Below are 20,994 nucleotides of genomic sequence, written 5' to 3'. Positions count from 1 at the left end.
CTGACAGTGGCCAATACCAGGTGTCCCAGAGGGCTAGGGGCACCATTCCTTACCCATCCTAGCTAATAGCCCTTAACGGACCTACCCTCCATGAATTTATCCAGCTCTATTTTGAACCCTGTTATAGTCCTCATCTTCACAACCTCTAGACACCTAGACACCTGTCAGGCATGGTCTAGAGCAGGCATGTCCAAAGTCCGGCCCGGGGGCCAATTGCGGCCCGTGTTCCGGTTTAATACGGCCCCCCAGGTAATTTGGCAATATCTATCTTTTATGGCCCCCAACGAATCCATATGTATTGAGATGAATACATTGTAAAATCTCAGTTAATGTCACTTGGTCTAAATCAGTTATAAATATATTTGGACACAACATGTATACTTGGTGTTATGTTCCTGTTCATATTTTTTGAACTTAAAAGTTGACAGACAACCTTTATTACCAATAATATGTAATGTACTTTACAATGTTCCTGACATATATTTCAGCTTCCTGGATTTTTTTTTCATCTGGCCTTCAGATATGAAAGGCAGAGTGGTTTAACACCTGTTTAGATTTGTCATCCATGTGACGAAATGAAAAGTATGCCATTTGCAATAAACTTTGCATAAAATAGTTAATTTGCATTTCATTTTAATGGTTCAAAGAATGTCAGGCAAAATGGTCAGCCCTCATGCATGTTCACTTCATCAAATCTGGCCCTCTTTGAAAAAAGTTTGGACACCCCTGGTCTAGAGAGTCAGTGCAGGCTCCTGCTGTGAGGGCAGGGGACTGGACTCAATGAGCTCTTGAGGTCCCCTCCAGTTCTAGTGTTCCATGATTCTGTGGGGAAGTGTCTGTCTGTGGGGGACACACTGGCAGTTTGTCGGGACGTGGGATTTAGAAGAGGGGGGGCTCTGTGACAGAGACCTGCATTCGGCGGCGCTATAGCGTATGGCTGGAAATGTCTGTGAGCGTGACATGCAGCGTGACGTACGGAAACGGAAGGATCTGGAAGGTCCAGGTTTAATTTATTTGGGGGGGAGGGGCTATCGTCAGTAAATGAATGATGGAGACACTGAAGTTGGATTGAAGTTTTTCTGTGGAGAATTGGCTGGCAATTATTTAGGGATCGCACTGGGACCACGCGAAGGCGTCTGGTGGGGCTGGAGTCGTTCATTAGCTGGGGGTGGGATGCGGACCCGTTGGGAGTCAGGGGTGTTTTGCAGACAGGGCCTTTAGGTTTTTTGCCACCCCAAGCACAAAATATTTTGGCCGCCCCCCCCTGCAGGACAGGCCCTGAGGAGCAAAGCCCCCTTGCACGTGGCGGCTCTTTGACTCCCACCAGCCCCCCGCCCCCGGCCAAACCCAGCCTAGTCCTGGCCCCTCGCCATCCCCCCCCCCCCCGTTCAGACCCCGCCCCTACGCTGGGGGAGGGGCCAGGCGGGGGAGTCCCTGCCCCGTCAGGTGAAGCCGAGCCCGGCCAGAGCTGCGCATCTTTGCTTCGCTCAGGGCAGGGTGAGGCTGCGCGCGCGAGCGCAGGGGATCACGTCACGGGACCCAGATGCTGACGTCACGGCCGGGCGCTTCCCTCGCTTGCCCCTCCCCCCCCAGCTGGCACAGCGCCGGGCAGCAGCAGCAGCAGCCGCGCGCTCCGCTCCAGCCCTCCAGAGCTGCGCGCGATATTCAAAGACTCTTCAGCGGCTTTTGGTGCCGCGCAATGGCCGGTGGGTAGCGAGGGCGGGGGTCGGGCGGGGCGTGGTGTCAGGTCGGCTGCCGCAGGGCCGCGTGGCCGCCGTTTCGCCCCCCCCCCCCCCCGGGGCAGTTTCCTGCTCCCTGCACGGCGCGGGAGTGGAGGGGCAGAATTTCCCGTTGGCACAAACGCACCTTGCAGGCGCGGGGCTGCAGTTCCGCCCGGGCCCGCTAGAGGCCGCTGTGGCCCGCCCAGCTGTGTTCTGGTGCTGACAGGCGGGTGCACGGATCTCAGGTCCCTGCCCGCCCCTCTGGCTGCAGCTGCCTCCCGCCCTCGGTGCATGGGGGAGAACCTGGAGCCCAGGCGGCCGCCCCTTTTCTGGCTCCTCCAGAACCTCTTCCTGAGATGCGGGCTACACTTTTCCCCTCCCCCCCCCCCCATCTGTGGTCCACACAAAGTCCTCCTGGCCTTGGCCAGAGCTGCCATTGACCACACCAGAGGAGGGGGGAGGGGGGCTCGGACAGGTGAAATCAGGAGGCGCAGAAATAAGTCTCCCTATCCGGACAGAGTTGTCACTTGGACAGGGAGTGTCGAGGCTGTTCTCCACTCTGGCACGACAAATGCCGAAATGGGGGCCCACAAAAGCATCCCAAGACCTGGTCTCTACAGGTACAAAAACTTCCCCTCAAAATCCTAATACCCGGATTTTGGAGAAATCCGCTGCCACCACCCAAGTAATTTCCAGCGAAATACAGGGAAGAGATCACTTGAGAAACCTCCTCCCTCAGGTAAAACTCTTCCCCTGCCCCAACCTCCTTTTTACTTGGACTTGGTAAAAAACAGAGGGGATTTACAGACAACAATGGACTCTGCCCTTAGGATTAGGCACTGAGTCAAAGGACACAAAAATCGACCAGTACCAGTTAATTAGAACAAGAAATAACCTTTTATTATCAAAACAAAACTACGGTTGCAAGCATAGTAAAGTGGCTACATGGGAAGAGCCACCAGTTGATATACTCATTGGGAATCCCTGGGTTAAAACTTAGTTACAAAGAAAGACCAAACTCTTAACCAGCTCAGACATTATTTCCAAGTTCCCAAACCAGGAAAACAACCAATCCTGATAGACTAGCTAAAGTTTTTCCTACTTACACCTTGTCAGAAGTGCATCCTTGGAGACAGAAGTATCTCCCATGTCCTTTCTTCTTGGAAGAAACTGCTCTGCTTTTCAAAGGAGGGAAAAATAAAGACTCCTTTACCCCAGTTTGAAGTTCCTACCTGCATTATTACTGGCTGACCAGATACCTGGCTAGAGACAGAATTAACCCCTTAGTCACCAGGTGCTGGTCAGCACTCCTGAATAAGATAGGGAGCAATTTAAGTGCTGCAGGAGCGTGGGAATGGAAAAGCAAGCAGGGAACGTGACGTGAAGAACAGAAGAAAGTCTTGACAGCCATGGTGGAGCTGATAACATGCATGGCAGACTCACATGACAGCCAGATTCACAGGTACCACTTCCATCGCATGCTAGCCCACATTCCCTTCTCGCTAAGTTCCATAGCCTCCTCTCCCTGGGGCCCTAGAGGGGTTAGGGTTGATTTTAAGGGGAGCCTCACATTCATCTCTCAGGGATGTGCCCCAGCACAAGAGGCTGTTTGTCAGTCTCACATGCATGTGTGATTACTGCATGTGTGATTACTGCATGTGGGGAGGGAAAACTCAGTGGTTTGAGCATTGGCCTGCTAAACCCAGGGTTGTGAGTTCAGTCTTTGAGGAGGCCATTTAGGGACCTGGGGCAAAATCAGTCAGGGATGGTGCTTGGTCCTGCTGTGAAGGCAGGGGACTGGACTCAATGACCTTTCCAAGCTCCCTTCGAGTTCTAGGCGATAGGCATCTCCATTCATTTCATTTTATTTCATTTCATTACTGAACAGGGGGCTTGCAATACATTGCTTCCCCTTCTCTTCTCCTGCCTTTATTTCTTTTTCTGACCCTTCTTTCTTGTGTTCCCTAAATAACAATGCATGATTTCCCAACAACTGTAACTTTAATTATTGTGTTGCATGAGGGGGCTTTACAGGTGTTGAGGCTGTTCCCCACTCTGGCACTCTAAGTGCAGATGGTAGGGGCCCACCAGTGACCTTAAATACTATTCATATACAGGGTTCTGCTTACAAAAACTCCCCAAGGTCACAGATTCCCTGCCCTTGGGAGATAGCTGCTACCATTAAGAGTAACAATAACCCCCTTTTTCTTAAACCGAGGAAGAAGCACTTGAACTTCTTCCAGAGGGATACCCCAAGCTCTATTACCACAAGAGAGCTTGAAAAAGAAACAAACAGAAAACAAACTGCAGTCTTTGGGTGTGTCTAGACTACAGGGTTTTGTCGACAAAACTATACCTGCATCTACACTGCCGCTGAGTTCTGTCAACATAACGTTTTGTCGACGGCGGTAAGCTTCATTCTACAAGGAATAACGCCTTCTGTCGGCAGAGTTCTGTCGACAGAGGGTGTTATTTCATCTACACTGTCCTTTGTGTCTACACTGTCATGTCAACAAAGCGTCTTGCTTTGTCGACAGAACTGGATGTAGTCTAGACTCTCTTTGTCAGCAGAAGCTTTGTCGACAAAAGCCTGTAGTGTAGAGGTACCCTTTGATAGCTGATTTCTTAGTCTAGGCATGTATACACAGACCTCCTGCTACTTTTCAGGACACAAGAATCAAATTATCTCATTAAAAAAGGTGATTTTATTAACAAAACAAAAGTATATACTTAATAAAGCTTATATAGTTTCTAGGTGTTACAGAGTAACTGAGAAAAACAAATTAAAACGAGAAAGATAGTATCTCTGGATGCCGCTTAGCTATATAGTGAATGCGAGGAAGTACATGGATTTCACACAGAGAAGTTTAACCAAACAACAACAAAAAAATAACCTGATCATGACTAAATATACACTTCTCTGTCTACTCTTGCTGGTCATAAGTATCTGGAGTCTGATGCTGTCTAAGGTCTGTGCTAGATCTGGAATGCCCCTGAACCCGTGGAGGTGCAAGATAGTCCTGGTTTCTTCTGCACTGTGGGGACCAACCAATACTGACGCCTCCATTACTTAGAGAGGAACTGCAGCTATATGTAATCACACCCACCAGCATGATCAAATCCGGTGTCCCTCTTGGACCTTTGTTATTTCCGCCACAACAACCGTGACTCACCCTCAAGTACCGTGTTCTGATATCTGGATCTAAGGTCTGCATCAATTCTACGGGGATTTTGTCGTTTTCTCACTGATCTGCTGGGAGCTCTGCTCTGCCTGTCTCCAACAGTCTGGACCCATTGCTACCATTGCCACATGGGAACCCCCAACAGTTTAAACTTCACAGAATGGTGAGATCCCTTCTCCCCAGTATAGTCTCCTGACCCTGCCTTATGTGATCAGTTAGGCTACGTCTACACTGCTGGCTTTTGCTGGCAGAGAGTATGCAAATGAAGCGCTGATTAGCATTTTGCCAAGCTTCATTTGCATAACCTATTCGAGCCATTGATTGCAAAAACAAGCAGTGTAGACGTTTCCTTTTTGCGCAAAAAACCTTTTTGCTCAAGATCCTTCTCCTTCTCTGGGATGTTCACACTGCTTGTTTTTGTGCAAAAACGGCTTGAATAGATTATGCAAGTGAAACATGGCAAAATACTAATCAGCGCTTCATTTGCATTCTCTCTGCTGGCAAAAGCCGGCAGTGTAGGCAAAGCCTCAAGCTAGGTCTACATTGGCAAGATTTTATGCAAATACTTCTAAGGTCAGAGTTTTTGTGTTAAAGTATTTGTGCAAGAGAGCGTCTACACTGGCCTGTGCTTTTGTGCAAGAGATGCGCTTTTGCGCAGAAGCATCCGTGCCAGTGTAGACACTCTTTTGTTCAAGAAAGCTCCGATGGCCATTTTAGCCATCGGCTTTCTTGCGCAAGAAATTCATGTTGCCTGTCTACACTGGCCTCTTGCTCAAGAACAGTTGCGAAGAGGGCTAATTCCTGAGCGGGAGCATCATAGTTCTTGCGCAATAAGCCCTGATTTCACACATTAGAACGTCAGTGTTCTTGCACAAGAACTCCCCGCCCAGTGTAGACAGGCAGCATGTTTTTGTGCAAAAACAGCCACTTTTGCACAAAATCATGCCAATGTAGACACAGCCTCAGAGTTTGTAAAGTCAGATTTAAGTTAGATTTAATATTGTAACTGGTGTGTGTGTTTCTCTCCCCTTGTACGGTTACTACCTAGAAACAACTTTCATTGCTTAGATGCTTGCTTTCCTCTTTTTCTCTCCCCTCCCCAGGACTGTTGTTGGGTTCCCCATTCACTCTGCAACAACGCTCCTTGAATCTAAGCTACAGCCCCAATGGTGCCCCAAAATCCTGTGACCTTGCTTGCTGCAGAGTAGTTGTGGTGTGGGAGTGGGGATAGGGAGGCGCTGAACTTGGGGGCTTATGGTGGTGGCAACTTAAACTGCAGTTAAACCAGCCCATGGAGTCCAAAGGCACAGGAGGGGGTCACAACTTGGCATTGCTGTGCAACCAACCTGCTGAGTCCAGGGACAGATAAGGAGTCAGCTGCTGAGTGCTGATTAACCCACCTCTCAGACTGCTGTGGTAGTGGGTGTGTCTGTGTGTTCCTCTCCTTCTAGTGTAGGAAGAGCCCAGCCCTGGGGAACCTAGAACCTGCAGGAGAGAGGGAATTGGCAGAAGGGAGAAGTACAGCCCCTGTGGGAACACAAATAACACAAGCAGCACGTTAATAGAATTATAACACTGCCCTCCTCCCAAGGATAACCCTAATAAATGAGCATGCCCAAAAGTAACAGGCAAATCTGGTAACAGAAGAGGCAGCTGAGGAGAGGTGCATCCAGAGCGCCACACCAGAGGCTGCCCAAACCTTCACCAACAAACAGTTCCAGCTGCCTTTTCTGTCCCATGTGTTATTACACGGGGGCTACATCTACACTGGCACCCTTTTCCGGAAAAGCTTAAAACAGAACAGTTTTCCGTTATAAGTATTTCCGGAAAAAGCGCGTCTACATTGGCAAGATGCTTTTCCGGAAAAGCACTTTTTCCGGAAAAGCGTCCGTGGCCAATGTAGACGCGCTTTTCTGCAAAAAAGCCCCGATAGTCATTTTCGTGATCGGGGGTTTTTTGCGGAAAAGATTACTGTGCTGTCTACACTGGTCCTTTTCCGGAACAGTTTTTCCGGAAAAGGACTTTTGCCCGAACGGGAGCAGCATAATTTTTCTGGAAAAACTTTGACAATTTTACAGTAGATCGTGATTGCTTTTCCGGAAAAGCAAGTGGCGGCCAGTGTAGACAGCTGGCAAGTTATTCCGGAAAAGCGGATGCTTTTCTGGAATAAGTGGCCCAGTGTAGACACAGCAGACTGTTTATCTTTCCCCATCTCGCTCCCCTTCCCAGCCTGCCAGTCTCTTGTCAGAGTTTTTCTAGTTCCTTCATTGTCCTTTGCATCCTGCCTAGCCTTCACTGAGCCAGTGAACCACTCACAGGTAAGTGAGAGTCTCTTTTACAGTCTGGGTGGGGTGTTAATAGCTGTGTAGAGAGCAGGGATAGAAGAATTATAGAAATCAGAATGTGTGGGTAAGATCAGAGCACAATGGTAACTGTTCTGGTCTCACTGATGGGTTTTATCTTCCAGACAATGGGGCTCAAACTGTGCTATGGAAACATCCAGGTGTCCTTGGAGCTGCAGCTGTAATCGGGGCTGCGGTGGTCATCATAATTGCTTTAGCAGCAGCTCTGGGAGGTAAGTTCCCACCCCCTGAAGAGTCAGTCTCTGGGATTTTCTGCTTTTGTGATGCCTATTTTCTAGAGCTGGCAGGGACCTTGAAAGGTCATTTAGTCCAGGCCCCTGCCTTCACAGAAGGATTAAGTACTATCCCTTACAGATTTTTGCCCTAGGTCCCTAAATGGCCCCCTGAAGGCTTGAAGTCACAACCCTGGGTTTAGCAGGCCAATGCTCAAACTACTGAGTTATCCCTCCCCCCACTGTCTGCTCCTGGGCGCTTGTAGACAAGAGAGTTTTATAATGTCTGATGTACTTAATGGGTAGTGTGAGAATAAATGTTAAGCAGCTTTAACTCTGCCGGCCACTCTTCTCTGGTTAGCAGGGAGGAACAGTCTTCTAGGCCCGTGTAAAGATGCATCAGGCAGACACTGCATGTGTCTGTATCTGACATTAACATAGAAACAGATTAGAAGGATCCTTATGATTCAGCATGATCACACCGCTGCTCTTAGGAGTAATTAGAATACAGACTGTACTATAAAGAAAATATGATGAAAGATTAAAAGTTTGTACTAATAGAAGCTTTGCAGTGGAACTTTAAGCAACAGCCATGATGGGGTGTGGGCATATGTGTGCCTTTGTGTGTATGAATATGCATATACCAGAATAATGTTACGATGGCAATAAATGTGGTGTTTTGCCTTCTCGCCCCGGAAAGATATCCCGTGAAATTCTTTCAAGGATAAGAATCGAGACAGGTTGAGGATCCTCTTCCTGGCCCGTGGTACAGGTTTGCAGTTTTTGTATTGCATACTGTGTGCTGAAAATATTGTTAGCGAGGTTAAGAACTATTAGTAAGTCTTAACAACTAATTGGTTAAACTAGGATGAGAAGTTGATAAACATTAGACATTTAAAATGTTAAAGGACCAGGAGGCGTGGGGGGTAACTGAGGAGCCCACCCTCCTGTAAATTGGTAGTGGGACAAAGCCTGTGTCCGTGGAAAGGGGCCGATGAGCACGGAAAGCAGGATCAGGTCCAGACAAGCAGGCAGGAAAGCAAGCGAGATTGGAAAATAGGTTCAGAGTCCTGAGAGCACAGTGGTAGGAGTAAAGGAAAGCAGTTAAGTCCAGGCATTGGAAATTCAAATCCCTGAAATAAAATGTGGAGTGGTAACATCTGAACGAAAGAACTTTTCCTTTTGGAGATGAGCAAGTATATTAAGGAAAAAGAGCGAGATGTTAACTCTGCAGAGTATGGAGAGGATGGAGACATCAGATTGTTGTAAAAATTCTAAAAAGAAGAAAAGCGTGATAGGAAAAGAATTCTTGGTTTCTTTGCAGCCTTTTGAAAAATGGGCCCTTTTCCAAGGGAACCTCTGTAAATAATCCAGGCAAAGAGACAATCTGATTTAATATTTGACTATGGACACGTTAGTTAAATTTAGTTAAATTTGCTAAAAGAGCAGAAGAGGTTTCTATTGAGACTTGACCGCCCAAATGTATAAAATGTGCGCAATCTATGCACAGGTGTGTAAAAATAATTAAAGTAGTGTAAAGGAAATTAAATAAAGGAGAATGTATGCATGTATGCATCTCTGTGAGATTTTTAAGACCTCCTTAAACACTTCTGTTTTGCAGGTTTGTAAAGCTCTTTTTTGTAGGCTTCAGATGATTTGGTTTGGTTTGGTTTGGTTTTTAATAAAGCCAATTCATTCAAAGTTGCAAAAGTGACAAGACGCTTTTTGCCAGACAGAGGTAACTAGTGTTGCTTTGGCTTTTGGTATTCGACATGTAACCCCTTAAGATATCTCAATGCTTTATCAGGTTCAAAGTCTTCTTATAAACCAAGTTATGGCTGATACAAAGGGTAGCCAAAACCAAGAAAATAGAGAGAGAGCCTGGATTTCTTGTTCAGTTACTACCTGAAAATAAAGGTAAAGGTTTGCAAAGTAAAGAAACTCTACAAATTTTGCCACCTCACTGTTTACCCATCTCTTCAGATAATTTATGAATATGTTGACTAGGATTGGTTCCAGGACAGACCCTTGGGGGACCTCACTAGTTACCTCTCTCCATTCTGAAAACTGACCGTTTATATCTACTCTTTGTTTCCTGTCTCTTAACTTTTACCAATCCACGAGAGGACCTTCCACATGACAGTTTAGTTTGCTTTAGGTGAGGGACCTTGTCGAAGGCTTTCTGGAGATTTAAATGCATTATATCACCTGGATCCCTGTAGTGAGTCAGTGTGGGGATCCTGTTGACCCTGAAAAGGAAACTCTCTCTAAGACCCCTTACTGGGCTTGGCCAGAGCAACCCAGCCCCTGAGGACCAGAGGCTGAGGTAGGTAGACGGTGGAAGTGGGAAGCGGCCTAGGGACAGCCATTGGGTTGGTTGAGGAAATGGAGGTCAACTGGTTGGCGTGTTGCGGTCAGGATCTCCGCTGACCCAGTGGCATTCCGTACTGCCACTTTTAGGGCCCTGGGCCAGGACGCAGTGAAGCAGGTGGGCCTACATCCCCCCCACCACTCTTCCCTTTGGAGGGCAGATTTCCCCTGAGGGGATAATCCCTCTGGGTGTGTCTAGACTGGCAAGTTTTTACGCAAAATCATATGATTTTGTGGAAAAACTTGCCAGCTGTCTACACTGGCCGCTTGAATTTCTGCAAGTACACTGACGATCTCATGTAAGATCGTCAGTGTTCTTGCGGAAATACTGTGCTGCTCCCGTTCGGGCAAAAGCCCTCTTGCGCAAATCATTTGCGCAAGAGGGCCAGTGTAAACAGCACAGTACTGTTTTGCGCAAAAAAGCCCCGATCGTGAAAATGGCGATCGGGGCTTTTTTGCAGAAAACCACGTCTAGATTGGCCACGGACGCTTTTCCTCAAAAAGTGCTTTTGCGGAAAAGCGTCCTGCCAATCTAGACGCGATTTTCCAAAAATGCTTTTAACGGAAAACTTTTCCGTTAAAAGCATTTCTGGAAAATCATGCCAGTGTAGACATAGCCCCTGTGCTTGTCGGCTTTCTTCCAAACAAAGAGACCCGACCCCCTCCCCCCAGCCTGCAGCAGGGCTTGACAATCTACTCGCCCTGGGATTACAACCCGGAAGAGCCGAGTTCAGGTGATCTGCGCATGCTGGCGAGCAGGGCTCACCGTGGCTCAGCGAGTCCTATTAGTAAGTCCCAACAACTAATTGGTGAATCTAGGATGAGAAGTTGATAAACATTAGACATTTAAAATGTTAAAGAACCAAGAGGCGTGGGGGGTAGCTGAGGAGCCCACCCTCCTGAAAATTGGTAGTGGGACAAAGCCTGTGTCCGTGGAAAGGGGCCGATCAGCACAGAAAGCAGAATCAGAACATCAACTGGTCTGTGTGTTGTGGTCAGGATCCCCACTGACCCAGTGGCACACTGCACTGCCACTGTTAGGGCCCTGGGCTGGGACGCAGTGGAGTGGGTGGGCCTTCGTCCCCCCCACCTCTTTCCTTGGGGGGCTGGTTTCCCCCCCGAGACCCGACTCCCCTTCCCCCCAAGGCTGCAGACAGGCCTGCACTTTGGAACTATTTGTTTGTTGCCTCGCCCTGACTAAGGGTGTGACTTTTCTAAGCTGAGGCTCAGCCTGACTCCAGGCCCGAGCCGCTGAACTGCTTTTGGGGTTTGCTTTGGCCTAGGATCTGGACATTTGGACTGCGGCTCAGCTGGGCTATAGGCCAGAGACCCCCCATTACCCACTGGTAGGCCAGCCCAGGAGCCGGATTTCCTAGGCCCCCAAAATGGTCTGGTCGTCATCTAGGGTACATCTAGACTGTCAACAAAGCTTCTGTCGACAAAGAGCATCTAGACTACAGCCAGTTCTAGTGTAGACGCAAAGGACAGTGTAGATGCAATAACACCGTCTATCGACAGAATCCACTTTTGTAGGCACACCCCTAGTGAGGCAGCTTGGCCTCCCTCCAGCCAGAGACGCGTCCAGTCCCCCTTGTCCAGACGCTTGTTGCCCCCCTCAAAGAATTCGAGTTGATTTAAGGTGTAAATGGTCTTAGGAAGCAAATCCAGCAGCAGCAAATCCAGCAGCAGCAGCAAGCCCAACAGGTCACATCCACTTGTTGGGGTCTGATTCCCCCTAGTGGCTGCTCCATGGAACTGGCTGAATTACTGCACCACTCTTAATCTTCTGTTGTATTCAGAGGAAATGCAACCCAACACCATGGGTGGGAGGGACAAGGGGCCAGCCAGTAGCTGTTGGGACAAAGTCCCTAGGCATCTGGGAGAGGTAGCGGGGGGAGGCTACCTGAGAACAGCAAAAAAGATCAGCCCCCAACACACCACACTCACTTGCAGTGGCAGGGGAAGATGAGCAACACAGCCCCAGCTCTCTCTGCTCTCCCGGGGCATCCCTCAGAGCAGAACAGCCCCTGCTCTCACGGGCAGGAAGCAGAACGACGTGACTCTGGGAACAGAACAGGCCATACCGCCACTGCCAGCACCAGAACCCTGGCAGGTAGTCCCCTGGGCACATTGGCTGGGGGGGAAGAGGGAGAGGGCGGAGCAAGGGCAGGGAAGGAGTGGGGCAAGTTTGGGGAAGAGAGGGCAGAGGGCAGAGCAAGTGGAGGGAGAGGCAGGATCTGGGGTATAGGGGATTTGGCTCTTCCTTGGGCTGGGTGAGGGTCACTGGTCTGTGCCCCCTCCCCTCATATGCCTCCGCGCCAGTCACCCCTCTGTGTGAACCTTTCTGCTTTGAGGCTGCATGGAGGGGGGCAGAGTGCCCTGGGGCAGGCTGTCCCCTCACTGCCTATCAGAGTGTGTGTGTTGCCATTTGCTATGAAGCAGCAGGTACTGGCGGCTCTCAGAGAGCAGCTGTGTAACCCACGGGTCTGATCTGTTCTCAGAGTCCCTGTGCTCCCGTGCCTGCTTGTTCTCCGCTGTGAGATGGGAATGATCTCTCTCTCTTTCTCTTTCTCTTTCTCTTTCTCTTTCTCTTTCTCTTTCTCTTTCTCTTTCTCTCTTTTTCTAAGTGGAAAGATCTAAACAGCCTCCTCCCTGCCCCCCTACTTCTGGGTGCCCGGAGAACTGGATCAGAATCCAGGGGAAATTCTACTATTTTTCGAAGGCCGAAGGGAACTGGACCAACAGCCAGAAGAACTGCTCTTCACACGCTGCCTCCCTGGCCACGATTGAGAGTCTACGGCAGCTGGTGAGCCGCACGGACGCTTTGTGCCAAGCCCGACGATAGCCGGCACCGCAGGCTGGGCTGGAGTCAGGCTGGGCCCAGCCCCTCTAGGGCAGAGGGGAGCTGGGCGCCTCCCGGGCTGCGGGCCAGAGTCGGTGCGGTTCTGCCAGCCAAATTCTGGTTGGTTCTGCGGCTCCAGCCTTCCCCACCCTCCAGCTGCTCAGCGCCCCAGTTTGAGACTCCCCCTGTGCGGGGCTGAGCCGGCTGCAGGCCCAGCAGTAAGGCCTGATGAAGAAAGGGGCTTTAGGGACTGGAACCCTGCACCCTCTCATCTTGGGGCCCTGGCTGCAGCCTGTAATGCCCGTGTTCTCGGCCATCCCCATCCCAGACCGCTCCACTCCCCTGAGGGACGTGCCTGTGAGCTGGGCGGGGAGGAGCGCAGTGGGCTGGGGCCAGGTCACGCTGTTTCCTAGCACCGCAGTGAATGCAGGGGTGGAGCATCCCCTGTTGCCGGTCCCAGTCCTCCCCTCACCCCTGGTAATTTCCCGGGCCCTGTCGCTTGAGGAAAAGGGACTTGGAAGAGGGGATGGAGCAGGGGTGGGAAGAGGTGGGGTCAGATGGAGCCTGGGGTGGCAGGTGAGACCGGGGGTTGTCCTTGGTCCTGCATCTTCCTAGGGCAGGCGCTAGGTAGGGTCCTATCCTAGCCCCCTCCCCAACTTCCTGCCCTGACCCCCCTCCCCAAAGTGGAGGTTGCACAGAGACAGCGCTTGAATGAAATGTGTTACTTTTACCCTTGCTCCCCAGCTCCATAAAGCCCCAGAGTTCCCCCATGGTTGGGGTGGGGACAATTCACCCTGCCCTGTGCTCCCTGCCCTCCACTGCCCTGCCCTGGTGGCAGGGGTCTGTCTGCCCCCTCCTGCAGCTCCCTCTCCCCCCTGCCCTGCTGCGCCCTGAGAGGGGGCCACTGGGCCGACAGTGACCTTGTTGCTCAATCCCTGCTTCACCCAATAGGTGCCACAGCCCCAGGACCTGGTTGGCTGAAGGGTTAATACTGTTAGCAGAGTTGGGCTAACAGCTGGTTTTGTTGGGTTTCTAAGCACTCCCTGCTGCCCTACCCAGGCAGACTGGACCACTGGATTGGCCTCCGGAAGGACGCAGGCGGGGTCTGGAGATGGGTCAATGGCACCGAGTTCGACCATCGGTGAGTCTGTTTCCTTCTCTGTGTTGGGTGGGAGTTGATGGAAATGTCCCACTGGCTGCTTTCACCTCCCCTCCTATCTAGGGCAGTGTAGGGAGGGGGAGATCCTGAGGGGCTGTGAGTGCGGTAGCTCCCCTCCCTCTCTTGGGGTGTCTCCCCCGGTCTGTGCCTGGCATACGCTGACTCTAGCTCCGACTGCCTCTGGCTTGCAGGTTTGAAATACAAGGGGGAGCCGACTGTGCCTACCTGAATGACGACCTCAATGTTAGCAGCTCCAGCTGCAGCACACCGAGGAAATGGCTCTGTAGCAAACCTGATGCCCCTACCCAGGGAGGGGAGCGTGTCGTGGGAGGGAGATCATGAGCCCAAAGGAATCTGTTCCGGTCTCCTCCATGACCTCCCAGTGGCGGATGAAGGCCCAGCTGGGGAATGCAAACCCCAGTCCCACCCCTGGAGCCAAAACCCACCCACCCCCAGCCCGATCCTTCCTGGCCACCTGGAGGGCTGGGGCTGCCGTGCTGTGGCCCAGGCTCCAGCCCTCCCTGGCGGCTAAGAAGCCGGACCGCCATGCTGCGTCCCCAGCCCTCCCTGATGGCTAGGGAATCCAGGCTGCTATGCTGTGTCTCTAGCCTTCCCCAGCATCCGAGAAGCTAAGCTGCCATGTCGCAACCACAGTCCTCCTGCCAGCCAAGCATGTAGGCAATTTTAGGGTATGTCTAGTCTTCAGGGTTTTGTTGACAGAAGTTGTCAACAGATACTGTTGACAAAGCTTCTGTCGACAAAGAGTGTCTAGACTGCATCCAGTTCTGTCGACAAAGCAAGCCGCTTTGTCGACATAACAGTGTGGACGCAAAGGACAGTGTAGATGCAATAATGCCTTCTCTTGACAGAACTCTGTCGATAAAAGGCGTTATTCCTCGTAGAATGAGGTTTACATACGTCGACAAAACTGCTGAGATTTGTCTACATTATGTCGACATAACTCAAAGGCAGTGTGGGTGCAGGTATAGTTTTGTCGACAAAAGTCCACTTTTGCCGACAAAACCCTGTAGTCTAGACACACCCTTGGGAAGGAAGGATTGAAAAAACATGAAGATCATGTGTTACGAGAGGAAGTGAACCGGGTAGTTAACCCAGTGTTACCAGAAATCAAGGGACTGTCATAGGAAGAGTAATTTATAGTTTATAATATGCTATAACCCAACTGGTTAATGAGATACAAATCATTAATCCTCCAGTTGCTTTAAACCCGGGGTGTCCAACATGCTAGCCAATAGCCACATGTGGCTATTTGGCCAGTAGAGTGTGGCTAGTTAGCTTGGCCAGTGTGGCTATTTGGCCATTTGAGTGTGGCTTCAGAATTGGATGGACACCCCAGCTTTCAACAACGATCAGTATTTAGGTGATCTGCTAGGAATGTGGAGAGTGTGTTGTCAATATAATAATGAAAGCATTTTAATTTCACCTAATCTCGTGTTTCCCAATTGGTGCTCTGTGGAATCCTCGGGTTCCGCGAAGCGAAAGTAAGGGTCCTGTGAGAACTCATTACTCTCCCGCCCCCTCTTAAAGAGAAAGAGCCTTTTTGTGGCGGTGCGTGGAGGGTCTTTTTTCCTTTTCCCATCAACAAATTTTACTCTAGCAACCCTAGGGGTTCCTTGAAATTCTTTCAAGCTGAAAAGAGTTCCGTGGCCAAATACAATTGGGAAACACTGACCTAATCAAAGATGAACCATTGTGGAGTTGGTATTGTCCAGATGTTTTCAAAAGTCAGAAAAGAAGTGATCCACATGTGTTTCTCCTTGTATGTCTCATTCACTGTCTCATTACCAGTGTATGACCCAGACAACGAGATGTACAGGCAGTTGGCAGCTGTCTGTTCCAATAGGGTGTGTCTAGACTACAGGGTTTTGTCGACAAAAGTGGACTTTTGTCGACAAAACTATACCTGCGTCCACACTGCCTTTGAGTTATGTCAACATAACGTCGACAAAACTCAGCAGGGTCGCACAATGCATCAAGGAATGTTATCAACTGGCTGGTAAAACCCCGCCCAGGGTAAAAGCCCACACTACCAGGGCGCAGGCGTCCTCGGTATCATTTGGGGCTCAGGTACCGATTACGGAAATTTGCAGGGTGGCCATGTGGTCGTCCCTCCATACCTTTACGGCGCACTCTGCGCTGGCACAGCAGGCCAGGGAGGATGCAGGGGTGGGCTCTGCAGTTCTCAATTCTGTGTTGTAAATATGTTGAGTTGTTACTGTTGTTAACACGTGCCTTCTGTGTGTTTTCCTGTTTGAATAAATTCATTCTGTTTATTCATCTTTACCATGGCTCTTGTGGTCTGACTGCTCCGACCCCTCCTCCGTATGTGAGGTTGACTTGGAAGTCACCTACTTCGAATGGACATGAGCAACCACTCGAAGAAGAAAAGAACGGATACTTACCTGTAACTGTTGTTCTTCAAGATGTGTTGCTCATGTCCATTCGACTCCCACCCTACCTCCTCTTCGTCGGAGTCTCCGGCAAGAAGGAACTGAGGTGGGGCAGCGCCGGCATGGGTACTTATGCCCCGCCATGGCGGCACCACTCGAGGGGGCGCCCTGCCGGCGCTACGAGTACCACTAGGGAAAACACTCCGGAAGACGCGGTGCACGCGGTGCGCACACCTACTTCAAATGGACATGAGCAACCACTCGAAGAACAACAGTTACAGGTAAGTAACGGTTCTTTTCTTTTGAAAAAGGGGTCCCCCCCCCCAAAAGAACCACATCTACACTGCGGTTTCTTTTTCGAAAAACCCTTTTTCAAAAAAGCACCCTCACGTGATTATGCAAACGAAGCGTGAGATTTGTAAAACTGCGCTTCATTTGAACTTTCGATCGGCTTCATTTACATTCCTCTTTCGAAAGAGGAATGTAGTGTAGACATGCCCTGAGATTAATCTGGGTTTAAATCAGTTAAGTAAACTAAGCTAACCTCAATAGCATAAGCTTCTGCACCTCACACTCAAGAACTGAAAAACTCAGACCAGTCCTATTTTGACATACCGGAGGCAACTCTTGGCTGTCGTTTCATATCACCATCTTATCGAGAACAAGTGTGAGTATATTAAACCACCGCTTATAGCCATAATCCCGTATGTATCTTAGATTGCTTATACTGCATTTGTAACCCTGATTTTACTACTCACGTTGCTATTTGATCTACTCCATATATTTAAATAAAGTTTTCAACTGTTTTGTCTTAGTGGGAACATCCTCTCATACCCCCGAGGATCCTCTGTACATTCTGTGTTGCCTGATTCTCGGCCGAGAATCTTCTTATCTTCTGATCCATTCAGTCGTCAAGCCAACCACCCAAACTCTTCACATAAATAATATTCACCCTCCTTAAATCAGGCAACAATAAAGAAACTAACGTTGGGGCGTCCTAGTACATCGAGCTCCCGTGACAGCCGCGGAGAAAGGGAACTTTCCCCTGCAGCCAGAGGCGTAGCGAAGGAGAGGATGGGGAGGGGCAGTTGCCCCTGGGTGCCACATTGGGGGGACGGGGCGCCAATTTAGTTGCCTGTGAACAGCCCCTGCAGCGCTGACCCTGACTTCCACCCTCTCCTGGTCTGACTGGAGGCTGGGGTGCAGCTGCAGGCCAGGCAGACCCTGGAATGACAAAGCCCTCGAGATGCAGGGGCAGTTGCAGGCGAGGGCTGACCCCTAGTTAAGCCTCCCCACTCTGGACGGGAGTAGATAGAAACCAGAGCCAGCCCCCAGAGTCCCTTGTCCCTGTGAGGATCTGCTGCAAGAGCTGCGTTACACTCACCACTGGCCAGCCTCTTCCAGCTCCCTGCCAGGAACCCTTCACCACCCACTGCCATCCCTGACTCCTGCACCCTCACCCCAGCCCTGAGCCTGCCCCCGAATTCAACCTCCTGCCTGGGTCCTTAACTCCCCCCGCGTCCCTCCAAACAACAACCCCCTGTCCCGAACCCACCTCCTCACACAGGAACCCCCTGCTCTGAGCCCCCCTACACGTCCCATCCCTCTGCTTAAGAACACGAGCAAAGCCTGGGACCTTCCTCAGCTCTCTACAGAGACCGGCTCCCGCTCCGGCTACGCTGCAGCAGTTGCTCGCAACGCAGTGCTACCCGGGACCTGCACAGCACCCCCATCATGCTGCCAAGCTTGGCATGGACACACTGGATGAACAGCGTGTGCTACCCCTATGCGGAGCTGAAGCAATTCTCCGGCCTCGGCCAGCCACGTTGGTGCAATTTGTGGTCACCCCAAAGCGCCGGGCTCCGCTATCCTTGTGGGCTGTGAGCTCCTGCTTCCCATGTGGCAAATTCTACACTTTGGCCAGATGGGGACAGCACAGAGGGTGCAAGCCAAACCCTGTTTGCATGTTCCCCTCCCGGGAGTAAGGGTTATTTCGAGGGAAGGGTTTTCTCTCAAAATAACCCCACGGGGACTGAGTTTGATGTCCCGAAATAGCGCTAGCGTGGAAAAGCGGCCGTCCACGATTATGCAGCTGACGTGCGCGTTAGTTAAATCCCTGCTTCATTTGCAATTTCGGATGTTCACATTTGCATTCCTCCCTTGAAGAAGGAATGAAATGTAGACATACTCTTTAGATTATAGGGATGTCTGTCTAAGAGACTAGGGACGTGTTATGTACAAGCCCAAAGTTATGCTTTTAAGCACTCACTTTGCAGCAGGCACACCACAGAGATATAGGAGCAGTAGGCTGTAATTCGGTGTCAGGCATGCTAATGGATAAATTGCAGCTTTGGCTTTGAAAGCACGTGTGCCACGGTGGCTGCAAATATCAGCTCCCGCAGCTAGGCAGATAGCTGCATTTGCAAAGGGGGGACCACGGTGGAATGGCCGCAGAGCAGGGGCTCACATGGTTGCCTTGTGTTTTCCCCCCTGTTTTCTGGGAGAGTGCAACATTGAGCTCCCGTGAGAACCTGCAGGTGGGAAGGGAGTCTGGGTGTGACCTCTGGTGGGTAAATGGGGTTGGGGGGTAGAGAAAGGGAGAGAACTGGTTGGTGGGACGCAAGTCAGGGAGAAGAGGTGGGTGGGACAGTGGAAGGGAGTTGGAGGAGAACAGGGATGGAGCATCTATCACCTCTTTTTTCTCCCCTCTCATGGATTTGCCAGGATCTGGAGGGAGCTGTCCCTTCAGAGGAGAAAGGTCCCTCTCCCTACCCACTGTGTGTGAGCCAAGATGGGGGGGGGATCAGCACAGCTGTTTGTTGTGGGAGTTGGGGAGCCTAGAGGGGCTCTGTCTGTGGGGGACAGACTAGCAGTTAGGGATGTGGGGGAAGGAGCTGGCAGAGGGGGGCTCTGTGGGGGATTGACTGGCAGTGATGCTGCCTGTGAGCACAGAGTCTTTGAGGCATGTGATGCCTGCCTGTGAGCCTGATCCGTGCGTGGGAAGCACTCACCACCCAGTTCCCACGCAGCCGCACTCACCATCAGCTGAGTAAAAAAAGTTTTGTAGACCCTGCACCCGAGTATACCCCATGGGGGGTGGGGGATTGTGGGCTTTGTAAAAACGCGGGTTATAGTCGCTAAAATACAGTATATGCCTCAGAGGCTCACTGTGACCCTCCACACTGCCTCTTTCCTTTTCTAGAGGCTAGGGTCACAGCTTACTGGATCATCCTCATCATTGACAAAGTCAAAGGACTGGGGTGAAACCCTCCCGTAATACTGGCCTCCCATTCCAGGAGCAGACTTTTTAGTGGCGTGGGCAGGATGGGGAAGCCCAGGTCCACCCACTACTCCAGGTTCCAGCCCAGGGGCCCTAGGTAGCAGCAAATGGTGGGATTTTCTTCTGGCCATCATACACCAACCTTTTCCCTGGGCCACTTCCCCAAATGCCAGGCCTTCAGCTGCCCCCCACCATCCTGGGGGGAGTGGTGTTCCAAAGGATCAGGTAAGTGGCTCCCCTATCCCAAACAGTGTGAGACAAGGAGCCCTTCCACCATTGTCCTTCTTGGACCACCCATGGGGCCAGGCAGAGGAGCCTGGGCTGCTGCCTACCCCACAGAAAAGGCTGGGGCTGGGAACTGTGGCCTGTCCCCCCCCCCCAGAGAAGAGACCAGGAGGTCCAATTAAGAGAGGTGCAAGAGAAGCAGCATCGCCTCCTCAAAAATCTCCAACTCTCCCAGCAGGCAAAAATTGCGATCTCCATCGAGATCACCTTCTTGTTAACATGCCTGTAGAAACCTTTCTTGTTATCCCTCACATCCTTTGCCAGTCGCAAGTCCAACTGAGGGTTAATGTATGTGTGTGCCGGATTTGGATGTAGGCAACACTCTCAGGAGAATAATTGTAAATATTTACACATAGGGTGTGTCTAGACTACAGGGTTTTGTCGACAAAACTATACCTGCGTCCACACTGCCTTTGATTTATGTCGACATAACGTCGACAAAACTCAGCAGTTTTGTCGACGTATGTAAACCTCATTCTACGAGGAATAACGCCTTTTGTCGAACAGAAGGCATTATTGCATCTACACTGTCCTTTGCGTCCACACTGTTATGTCGACAAAGCGGCTTGCTTTGTCGACAGAACTGGATGTAGTCTAGACGCTCTATGTCGACATAAGTTTTGTCGACAGATTCTGTCGACAAAACTTATGTCGACGTAAGCCTGTAGTCTAGACATACCCATAGGTATCAAAATCTTTTTGTACAGGCTTTCTGAAATATTTCACTTCCCTTGCAGCAGGATTTTGGTCACTTTCAGTGATGATCAAGTTTCAGAGGGATTAGTTTGGTTCAGGAAAAATCACAAGGAGTCCTCTGGTATTGTAAAGACTAACACATTTCATAGGCTATTAGGGCCTAAGCTTTCATGAGCTACAGCTGGGGAGATGGTCTCTCACAAGTGTGAAATAGTCCTGTATTTTGTCTCACAAGTGTGAAATGCAGAGCGTATGCTGATACTCGTCAAAGATCACACAGGAAAGAAGCAGGTGGTAAACCACTGCTTGGGCAGGCACCTGTAGCCATGTTAGATCATTTCCTCTACAGTAGTGGAGCAGACAGAAAAAAAAAAGTACCATTAAAGAAAAGTAACATGAAGCCTGAGTTTGAGATAATATTTGCCTATCAGGGAAGTGGGGGAGAATCACATGATATTCTTGCACTTCATTAA

The 20,994-nt window shown here is 50.4% G+C and overlaps 1 protein-coding gene across 5 annotated transcripts; it reads left to right on the top strand.

Moving 5' to 3' along the window:
- The first annotated feature begins 1,436 nt into the window (after positions 1-1,436).
- Positions 1,437-17,716, top strand: LOC142823131 (C-type lectin domain family 2 member B-like). Of its 5 annotated transcripts, XM_075913534.1 has the most exons (6): positions 1,438-1,706; positions 2,342-3,183; positions 7,371-7,478; positions 12,476-12,654; positions 13,728-13,831; positions 14,041-14,545. In XM_075913534.1, the coding sequence occupies exons 2-6, from the start codon at positions 3,165-3,167 to the stop codon at positions 14,189-14,191; spliced, it is 561 nt and encodes a 186-aa protein (XP_075769649.1). In that variant the 5' UTR covers positions 1,438-1,706; positions 2,342-3,164; the 3' UTR covers positions 14,192-14,545. The 5 variants fall into 5 exon arrangements, with proteins under 5 accessions (XP_075769647.1, XP_075769646.1, XP_075769648.1 ...); XM_075913532.1 differs by lacking the exons at positions 2,342-3,183; positions 14,041-14,545 and adding an exon at positions 17,076-17,716 and having other exon boundaries at positions 1,437-1,706; positions 13,750-13,831; XM_075913531.1 differs by lacking the exons at positions 2,342-3,183; positions 14,041-14,545 and adding an exon at positions 17,076-17,713 and having other exon boundaries at positions 1,437-1,706.
- Positions 17,717-20,994: the final 3,278 nt, after the last annotated feature.

The sequence above is a fragment of the Pelodiscus sinensis genome, chromosome 32 (genome assembly GCF_049634645.1).
Source record: "Pelodiscus sinensis isolate JC-2024 chromosome 32, ASM4963464v1, whole genome shotgun sequence".
In the NCBI taxonomy this organism is placed as follows: Eukaryota; Metazoa; Chordata; order Testudines; family Trionychidae; genus Pelodiscus; species Pelodiscus sinensis.
The sequence above is the reverse complement of the archived record's forward strand: the minus strand, read 5'-3'. Positions and strand labels throughout refer to the sequence as shown.

What these genes read in the sequence shown, in the direction of transcription:
- LOC142823131 (XM_075913530.1), top strand. Translation starts at nt 1,544, where the DNA reads ATGCTGACGTCACGGCCGGGCGCTTCCCTCGCTTGCCCCTCCCCCCCC. An exon ending in TTTAGCAGCAGCTCTGGGAG is followed by an intron (nt 7,479 to 12,475) that starts GTAAGTTCCCAC and finishes TCTTTTTCTAAG; the next exon opens with TGGAAAGATCTAAACAGCCT. An exon ending in TTGAGAGTCTACGGCAGCTG is followed by an intron (nt 12,655 to 13,727) that starts GTGAGCCGCACG and finishes TGGGTTTCTAAG; the next exon opens with CACTCCCTGCTGCCCTACCC.